At 43.0% G+C, this 9,636-nt stretch overlaps 2 protein-coding genes across 3 annotated transcripts; one reads left to right on the top strand and one right to left on the bottom strand.

The window, feature by feature from the left end:
• Nucleotides 1–1,735: 1,735 nt before the first annotated feature.
• On the top strand, nucleotides 1,736–6,237 carry LOC123110885 (protein TRIGALACTOSYLDIACYLGLYCEROL 5, chloroplastic). 2 transcript variants are annotated; one of them, XM_044531523.1, is made up of 4 exons: nucleotides 1,736–1,901; nucleotides 2,018–2,062; nucleotides 5,639–5,671; nucleotides 5,754–6,237. In XM_044531523.1, exons 1-4 carry the CDS (start codon nucleotides 1,862–1,864, stop codon nucleotides 5,930–5,932), a joined length of 297 nt encoding a protein of 98 aa, XP_044387458.1. In that variant the 5' UTR covers nucleotides 1,736–1,861; the 3' UTR covers nucleotides 5,933–6,237. The 2 variants fall into 2 exon arrangements, with proteins under 2 accessions (XP_044387458.1, XP_044387457.1); XM_044531522.1 differs by having other exon boundaries at nucleotides 1,745–1,901; nucleotides 1,979–2,062.
• Nucleotides 6,238–6,340: 103 nt separating this feature from the next.
• LOC123110884 (uncharacterized) lies at nucleotides 6,341–7,338 on the bottom strand. Its single transcript, XM_044531521.1, has 2 exons — nucleotides 7,102–7,338; nucleotides 6,341–6,920 (listed from the first exon to the last, which is right to left on the bottom strand). Exons 1-2 carry the CDS (start codon nucleotides 7,140–7,142, stop codon nucleotides 6,458–6,460), a joined length of 504 nt encoding a protein of 167 aa, XP_044387456.1. The 5' UTR covers nucleotides 7,143–7,338; the 3' UTR covers nucleotides 6,341–6,457.
• Nucleotides 7,339–9,636: the final 2,298 nt, after the last annotated feature.

The following is a 9,636-nucleotide window of genomic DNA, read 5'->3' as shown; positions in this document are numbered from 1 at the left end:
ACCTTGGTCATATTGTCGTAGTGCTTAGGTGAAGCCCTGCACCGGTAACTTCATCATTACCGTCACCACGTCGTCGTGCTGATGAAACTCTCCCTCGACCTCAGCTAGATCTAGAGTTCGTGGGGCGTCACCAAGCTGAACGTGTGCAGATCGCGGAGGTGCCGTATCTTCGGTGCTAGGATCGGTCGGATCATGAAGACATACGACTACATCAACCGCATTGTCATAACGCTTCTGCTTTAGGTCTACGAGGGTACGTGGACACACTCTCCCCTCTCATTGCTATGCATCTCCTAGATATATCTTGCGTGATCGTAGGAATATTTTTGAAATTACCGCGTTCCCCAACAGTTTGGCCTTGGCCCGAGTAGAGTAGTTTCTACCTAGCTCCGCCACTGCTAGCGATATGTTGTCTTTTCAGTTTTATTATGTCGGTGTCTATATGGCTTGTACTATGATCTTATGATATAATGAAGCACGTATTTCGAGTTTTCCAAAAAAATGAGCATGAGAAAAAGGCCGAAGGAAAACGTCAATGGTGTGTGTAGCATGTGAGTAAAAAAAATGCTACCGGACTGATCCTTGGGCCCGCCCAAAACTTGGCCCGGCCAGTCGCCACCCACTTATTGCTGACGTAATCGTGTCGTCAAGACCACCGAAGTGAGAGCACCTATGTGCCGCATTCTGCAGCAAATATATGCCCCTTCGCACATAGTGCGCCCAACTGGGCCGGCCCATTGGGGCGCGCAGCGAAAAATTACAAAAAGGTTGTTCGCGTTAGTTGGACCTTGGGACTCTGAATTTTTTTGTAAACACAATTTTTTTTCAAATTTGTGAACAAAACATCAAACCGGGAACAAAATTTAAAATCACGAACATATTTTGAAATTTTTGGAACAAATTTCAAAATGGAGAACAATTTTGAGAATCACAAAAAAATTGAAATGCGAACAATTTTTGAATATGTGAACAAAAATATGAAAATACTAACATTTTTTACAATCTGTGAACAATTTTTTAAAATAGGAACACTTTTTGAAAATCATATCATTTTTTGAAAAGTTCTAAACAATTTTTGAAAAATGAGAACATTTTTTCAATCCCCGATTCTTTTTAAAAAAATGAGAAAATTGTTTAAAATCCCCGAATTGTTTTAAAAAATATGCATTTTTCTTTTGAATTTATGAATAATGTTTTAAAACCTGAACATTTTTAAAAATTGAACGTTTTTTAAAAGGACGAATATTTTTGGGAAAACATCCCAAGAAATTATTGAAAAATGAGAACATTTTTTATATCCTCGAACAATTTTTAAAAATGCAAATTTGTTTTGGATTAATGAACAATTTTTGAAAACACAAACATTTTAAAAAATGCTTTTTAAAAGCACAGATATTTTTGACAATTTTAGCACAATTTTGGGAACATGAACTTTGAAATAAGAAAAATAAATTGAAACATTGAAAAGAAACAAAAAAAGAAAAAGGAAAAAGAAAGAAGAATAATAAAAAGAAAAACGTAAAAATAAAAAACGAAAAATATGAAAAATCAAAAAGAAACAGGAAAACCGGTTCAGGTAACCTTCTAGAAGGTTCTCAAAACCAGATTTTTTTTTTGAGAGTTCCAAAACCAGATAAACCGGCTGGAAAACTCTAGAAGGTTCCCAAAACGGAAGCGCTGCATCACGGTAATGGGCCGGCCCATCTTACCTCCCGATCGCTAGCTCTGTGGGAAACCTCGACACTTCAACGCAAAATGCGTCACATAGGATATTCCCACCGAAGTGCCGCTTTCCCATCGGCTCGCTCATCGTCCTATCCAACCCCGGAGCACCACCGGCGTAGCGGGAAGGCATCCATCCATGGCCGTCTCCACCTTCAGTGGCCCTGGGATTGGGCTCGGTAAGCGGCTGACCTTGATTCTTCAAAATTATTGGATCTTGCATTCTTGCGGCGATTTGGTGCTCACTTCGTTTCAGGTTTCTTGATCTTGTCTCTGTCTGTTGAAATCGGCGCAGGCTTCGGCGTCGGCTGCGGATTCGGAGTCGGATGGGGGTTCGGAGGTGCGGAATGATTCATTTCTTTCGCCGCAAATTGTCTGTGAGGTTTTTACACCGAGTTTTAAGGGAAGGGCGAGAACTTGGGATCGCTTATCGTTCAAGCATATTCGGGAGAATTGCTCTTGATTTTTGCTTATTGATTTCGCTGTTTAGTACTCCTTCTTTTTAGGGAAAGCCATCATGGCGCATTTTATTACTTCATAAAATGTTTACATCGTTCAACAAGAACTGCAGAATAAAGCTAGGGGCCTCATCGTGCCAAATGCAATCAACTTTCTGTGAAAAACAAAACCTAGCTAGTTCGTGCGCCACTACATTAGCTTCCCTATGACAATGCATAAAATTAACCAAACCAATATCTCGAGCAATTCCGGTGCACGATGCATAAATCGGAGCTGCTTGGTCATACCACTGACTTGTTCCCGATAATGCATCTATAACACCCATGCAATCAGACTCTGCTTGAAGGCGATTACAGCCAACCTCATTTGCTAGCAGTAAACCATCTCGAAGGGCCATCACCTCCATAGTTTGGGCAGAAGCGGCATAGGGAATGAACCGAGAACGTCCAGCCAGGAAGGTACCCGAGGAGTCTCGGAGAACAGCACCTGTCGCCCCAGTTCCATCCTCCGCATGATAAGAGGCATCAACATTTAATTTCAAACATCCCCCAGCTGGTTTTACCCATTTCTCCTTTACAACACTGGTCACCTTCGCAGAAGTTTTAGAATAATTTGAAGTAATTGCTAGAATAGAGAGTGCACACTTGTTCACCGGAGGGACCGCACCTTCATGTGTTACCTGACGGCGCATCCACCATATATACCAACACCCAGTAAGCACAACATCGTGAATACATAAATCAGGATAGCCCGGCATCTGATTGAAGTTTGATCTTAAAATATGTTCAACTACAAATGACCCATATCTGTCAACTGTACTAGCATCAGCAATAAACTCACTCAGTCCCAATTTCAACCAGACGTCCCTTGCTTGAACACAACTGAATAAAAGGTGAACAGTGTCCTCAGGTCCTTGCTTACATAAAGGGCAAATCCCATTAGTCCCAATATGATGGTTGGCAAGAACAGCTCGGACTGGGATCAGACCATGTAGCAGACGCCACCCAATTTTTTTTATTTTTGCTGGGACATTCAACTTCCAAAGTATACCCCAGACTGGATTCGGTCTTGACGTTCCTTGCATCGCACGTGAGGCTCTACCTCCGTACTGATGCATCCATTCGCAATGATATGCCAATCTCACTGAGAAGTAGCCTGATTTGGTAAAATTCCAAGCAACAAAATCATCAAAGGCGTTATATTGTAGCGGAATCTGAAGGATTCTCTCAGCATCTACCGGCCAAAATTGATCTGATGAAATCCTCGTCCCACTGTTCCGTAACTGGACTGATGCGTTCACTAACTTTCGTGATTAGAGCACCTCCTCGTGATGAGATAATTTTTCTGTTCGGGCTAGAGGGGATCCATGCATCCTCCCAGATTTTAATTTGCTCACCATTTCCTATTCTCCATATGCATCCTCTTTCGAAAGTCTGGATACCTGCAACCAGACTTTGCCAAGTAAAGGAAGATCCTTTCTTTGGCCCAGCAGCTAGTAAGTTTCCATCAGTACTCCTATCTGTTTAGCAGTCCCACTCCCTACAAAAGGGATCTGTTTACCCACTTCATAACCAGTAAGATGCATCCGAATTGATTACCAAAAGCCTCCGTATGGAGTTAATTGTTATATATGGAGTCACAAAGAAATAACGAAACATCTTTGAGTACGATGATGGATCACCGCTCACGAATGTGATAAAATGGATGGTAGATAAGTGGATTTCAATCATCGTACCAAAATCATAAGATAATATGTCGTACGCACAGAAATGCTTATGTCGCAGCATTCAATATTATATGAAGCCGGTTTTCCATGGAAGCATGTTTTTGTTCTGTAGAATTTGTTCCTCAACAGCTAAGTTGGTTCCATATTATATGAAGCCTGGTTTCCTTGGAAGCATCTTATAGAAATGCTCATGTTAGGGATCCGGCAACCCTTGAGAGGTTCGAACTCTGGGGTGCGTGCGGAGATCTCAACCTGCCTAGCCTGCCTACTCGCGATCCTCCCTAGCCTAGCGCGTCGAGCTCAAAGAGACACAAAGACACAGAGATTTATACTGGTTCGGGCCACCGTTGTGGTGTAATACCCTAATCCAGTGTGGTGTGGTGGATTGCCTCGAGGGGCTATGGATGAACTAGTACAAAGGATGAACAAGCCTCGGGAGGTGAGGTGTTCTTGAGCTGGTGTGGTGCTGTACTTGTTCTGATTTCTGTCCTCCTTCTATGGTGGTGGCTAAGTCCTATATATAGTGGCCTTGGTCCTCTTCCCAAATATGAGCGGGAAAGGATTCCACAACGGCGGGATTTGAAATGGGACAAGTAGTACAGTCTATCCTGACAAAAGTAGTCTTCGCCTGCGAAAAGCCTCTGGTCGTGACGCTGCGGTGGGCTCGGTGATGGCCTCCGTCCTGCCGGTCTTGGTCTTGTTGTACCAGAATGTAAACCTTTGGCTGATTCCTCGGGACTCCGTGCCTGTGGCTTGCCTCCCTTGCACCGAAGAGGAAACCTGCGCTCTGCACCCGCCTGGCCTTGGTCGTCATGGCTCACGTCAGCTGAGCCTCATGAGGTAGTTGCATAGAACCCTCCGCCCCTCAGGAGCCCTCCTGAGGAGGCCACTTCCTTCATGGGCCTTGGCGTCGTCCGCCTCGCGAGGCTTGGCCCCTCGCGAGGGTCTTGTGGTGTTGGTGTTGAAGCTGGGCCGTACCAGGCCGTCGATGGAGCCACGTGGTGGGCCGCAGGTAGGCAGGGCTGGATACCCCCAGATCCAGGACGGCGACAACAACATTCAGTATTATAGAAATATGAGACATAAGCGAAGCTAGATCCATCGGACTCCTGAGCTAGAGGCGTAGAGTAGACTGTTTTTTGTTGTTGTTCTTGAGATGGATTTTATTGTTAGTGCATCTATTTTAATCCCCATGGCTCCCTAGCCAGGCCTTTCACCCACTGCTAGCTAATCTTTCAAATGTTGATAGTTATTAAACCCCGCATCACAGGAATGGTTCCTCAACAACATTCCTAGTTCTACCTAATATAACATGAGAAGGAACAGAAATATTCTACTTAACCAGGGAACGACAAGGTTATATGCAGAAGGTTTGTGCCCACGAATTTAGTTCAATCTGTACGCTGGTCTGACAAATTAAATCAACAACTCGAAATTGTATTTAACAGATTTTTTCTTCTGATTTCGTGCTAAAAATCCAAGCTTCAATTCTATAAGACACTTTACATATGAATTTAGAATATGATCCATAGCCAATACAGGTAGACAAGACTAGTCCCAGGCACCCAGCTAATAGAGGTTTTGTAACTGGCTTACGTCTGAAGAAAAATTTACTGGAACAGACTTTCTTTGAAGAGTTATGGTCCCATTGTACGTCAGTAACTATTCCTTATTGACTATGCCCATTCATTGTAAGAAAATAACATGCTTTAACTTGTTTTTCTACCACAGGAATGCCTCTGAACGTATTCGGCTTGGGCATCGGTACAAAGCTTATCAGTTACTATATAGAACTACATCATCTAGAGTAAATTGGCACTGAATTGAATTTCCTCTTTCTGAATAGGTGGGGGATGCGGAGTTGGTCTTGGGTTAGGATGGGGCTTTGGAAATGCTTATGGTTGTCAATATCGATCTTCAAGGGTCCAGTTTCAGGGCATTGAGTTTCAGAAAAAGTCTGAAGGAGATGAAGCACCAAAGCTTGCTTCGCCAGGGCTTGTTGAAAAGTCTCGTCCTTATGGCTAGTATAGCTGCGATCATACATTTGGCACAGGCAATGTTACCATTGCCCCCTTGATTGTAGTCAATTGTCTACCTGGAAAGTTGTTTGAAAGCATTTTGATGTTTTGATGAACTTGGACATTTTCATAGTAACAGAATGAGGATAATCCATGTATTGTTTTCGTTTCGGATTACGGTCTTCATATTTGGCTAATATTGTCCATTAACATTCTCTTGGTTGGGTGCACCCTCCAAGTGTTTGTTGTTACTCTTGTTAAGTACCTGTAATTCACTTATGTGTGTAGTGCATTATGTCTGGATATGGTTAATTACAATCTTGTTGTAATAGAATGTGCATAAAAACATTGAGCACTATTGTGAACTCATGACTCCCCTGCATAATTTCTTCCCTACAAGGGGAAACAAAACTGAAGGCTGTATTTTTTTTTCTGAAGACTATAATTAGTAGGCTAATTTTTGCAACAAGGTTGAGAGTTAAAACTGTTAGCTCAAAATGTTCCAAATATTACAATCAGGTGCGGCTTTTATTTAAGTAAAATCAGTGAAAATGAGAATGCAATAGAGAAGATTAATGCAGAGTTTAACACTGATCTTTCGGTGGATGCGGTGCCTACATGCTGGAAATCTGAGCAGCTGGTTTATCATATTATGTATCGACCTGGCAACAATGGTGGTGGCTTGTAGAACTGCTGCTATCAGTGATTCTTCCAGTGTGAGGCCTCTTATGCATTCACAGAAATGGGTTATCAAAGGCAGCTGTGCCGTCGGTTGACGTGGGGAGCTTGCTGTCTCTGCGTCGCCGCTCCTGAGCCAGTATGTCTGCTGGAACGTTGCTGCGCTGCTTGGGACATCCTCCATGACCCACTCAAAGCCCCTGGGGTAGTAGATCCCTGTCCTTGGGTGTGGCACCCACAGTGCTGTCTCTGCCGACCTTGCTTTTGTTGGCTGCACCCGGCTCGTAAGGTTAGAGCTTTGCCTGTTCTTAACTTCCCTGCATATCACAATCCAGGCAGTTACTTTATGGAGCATATCAGCATAATGATGTTGCATTTAGCAATTCAAGTTTCTCATCACTAGGATATGAACAATCTTTAGATTACAGTAATGTTTGAATGTCATCGTTCTGGAATCTACCATATTGCAGGTTTAGAGGGATGCTAGAGGCTACTTACCGGAGAAGACCAGTCGATTTTGCAATTGCACTGCGGCCCATCAACAAAGGCTGGGGAGGCGCTAAAATCTGCTACTGTTTGTTCTTTCCTCCTTGGGGTCAAGCAACCGATGGCAGTTCCCTCTTGGTTGGTACCTCTCTCCTCCCCAACCCTGGTATATATAGCTGTAGTTTTCTACTTGGAACGCTACCACCATGGCAAGGGTCACACGGACTGCACATCTGGTAGGATATGAATGATTTGACAAGCTCCTACAGAGGATCATGAACGATTTTATTCACAGTCGTTGGCTTCTACTTGAGCAGAGGTTTGAGCTTGATTGGACACCAATGGACCAAACACCATGAGAACTGATGCTCCTAGAATCTGAAGTCAAATCTGGCCAAGTACTGTCCTATGGCAGTACTGTTTCTACTTGGAGAATCATGAGACAGCCCTACTGGTGCTGGTTGTACCTTGTTAGCAACGAAGGAATACAGTTTTCGTGAAGAAAGGGAGAAGAGATGGGAACACAGCTTGAAGAAAAGTAATTACAGAATTTCCGAGCTAAAATCTCTGCTTGTCTGGTTGCAAAGGATGTTGTCTGCCATGAACTTATTTTGAACTCCTTAATACGCATGAGAAGCAACCGACATGTGGACCCCAGTGATAGATGGATTCAGGCAGATTATACATCTGTTGAGTCTTCCTTCGCTGATTTCGAGCCACAAACTCTCATGAGAGATATGTGTTTGCCTGCCTGCGGGATATTGTGCAGTCTGTGGCATCAGAAGAACTTGCGCGTACGGTGTCTCGTGACCTGATCCATCTTCCCCATATAATTTTTGTCTGCATCATTAATGATCCATTAGCAGAATATAATGGAGAGTATGGGATCTGATTCTCCTTGAAGGATGCATAGCTGTGGTGCAGAACTAAAGATGAAGCATTTCAGTTGCTTGTCTCTTTCGTGCGGCGGATTGGAGACTAAGTTCTTTCCTTCAGATTTGACATTGGAGTCATAGAGTGATAGAGGGCAAGAAAAAGAGAATAAGGTTTTTCTCATAATTTTAGATGTCGCGTGCACCGGTGTCGTAGTAATAGAGTTTTAATAGTGCAAGAATAAAGCTCATGATCTTATTCCCGGCGGTTCCCGTCCTTCTGTTCTCTCTTTTGGTTTCAGTGGAAGGCTACGGTACAGGATGGCGTGTTGGTGTATAACGTAACATCTAATATACCCTGTGGATTTCAGTTGTCTATGCTACTAGAAACTGTGATATAATAGTAAATCTTCGAGGCCTTCAGGAGAAAATATGTTACTCCCTCCGTTCCAAAATAGATGACTCAACAGTACAAAGTTCAGTCATCTATTTCGGAACGGAGGGAGTACAAGTGAAACTTTGATCAAGTGAAACTTTGATCTGCGAAAATACCTGTGCGCTAATGATTAAATAAGTTCCAGAAAGTCCCTGCATTCTTACGTCACTAGTAGCTGCAGTTTAAAGATAAATCACATAACTCCCAAACATCAGTTCGTCTGTTCTGTTTCAGTGACCTTCTGCAAGCAAAAATGAGTTATTTTTTTGAATAATGGAGGAGTGACTTTCCCAGCCTTTGCACCGCATCTAAGTACCAGATCTCAGGTAATAATTGTGGTTGACAGGCGGTTTGGCTTTGTAGCCTTGCTGCCGGCTAGCCGTGGTAGGATCACCGGAAAAAATAGCGCGCTATAGCTTCATGAGGAATAGCTCGCCAAATAAATCAGTGTAGAACGTCTCGATAATAACGTATTATAAGGTCAGCCTATTTTTTCACTGGATAGGATGCAGCGCTGTCTAGAATAGCTTGCACATAGAAGAGGGGCGCTGGGTAGGAGAGAAGCACAAGGTAGAAGACAAAATGATAACTCTCTTTTGGTCACGATCCTCTCCTTGTAACCATCTTAAGTGGTGTTTTTCTTTAAGGGAGATGGGATACCTTACTTTTGTTGGTTTTTCTTTAAGTGAATTTGTTTTGCAGCCTTTGCGATGAGGATTAAAGCCAAGTTTTGAAAGTTCAAACAACCAAACCGACGTGAGTCAGTTTGGGTGTTTCAAGTTTCAACACTTGGCTTTTAATCGTCACCGCAGAGGCTGCAAGACAAATTCGCAATGGTGTTCGATCGCCATCGACGCCGAGAACTGTTGTTGTGGGACGCCGGACGCCGACATCACTTGTGGGACGTGGATGTAGTGTTCGACACCGACGGCCACATGTATCTCGCACCGACGATACTTGCTATTTAGGGTTCCATCGACATCGAGGAACCCCCTAACCCGCTCGACCCGGTTTCGTCGGTGATGCACCCCTAATCTTCTTCTTCCTCCTCCTCTTCTTCATCTTCTTCTTCTTCTTATTTCTTTTCATCTTTCATCTTTCTTCTTAACCTAAACTAAACCTAATAAACTTAACCTAACCTAAACTAAATCTAAACCTAAAAAACAAAAACAAAACCTAAACTAAACCAAGCCTAAATTAAACTACACCTAATTAAACTAAATCTAAAAAAAAAGAAAA

Source organism: Triticum aestivum, chromosome 5B (genome assembly GCF_018294505.1).
Source record: "Triticum aestivum cultivar Chinese Spring chromosome 5B, IWGSC CS RefSeq v2.1, whole genome shotgun sequence".
Taxonomy (NCBI): Eukaryota; Viridiplantae; Streptophyta; class Magnoliopsida; order Poales; family Poaceae; genus Triticum; species Triticum aestivum.
This window is presented reverse-complemented; position numbering and strand designations above follow the sequence as displayed.

What these genes read in the sequence shown, in the direction of transcription:
- LOC123110885 (XM_044531522.1), top strand. Translation starts at nt 1,862, where the DNA reads ATGGCCGTCTCCACCTTCAGTGGCCCTGGGATTGGGCTCG. An exon ending in AGTCGGATGGGGGTTCGGAG is followed by an intron (nt 2,063 to 5,638) that starts GTGCGGAATGAT and finishes TTTCTACCACAG; the next exon opens with GAATGCCTCTGAACGTATTC. An exon ending in CGTATTCGGCTTGGGCATCG is followed by an intron (nt 5,672 to 5,753) that starts GTACAAAGCTTA and finishes CTTTCTGAATAG; the next exon opens with GTGGGGGATGCGGAGTTGGT.
- LOC123110884 (XM_044531521.1), bottom strand. Translation starts at nt 7,142, where the DNA reads ATGGGCCGCAGTGCAATTGCAAAATCGACTGGTCTTCTCCG. An exon ending in AAATCGACTGGTCTTCTCCG is followed by an intron (nt 6,921 to 7,101) that starts GTAAGTAGCCTC and finishes TGTGATATGCAG; the next exon opens with GGAAGTTAAGAACAGGCAAA.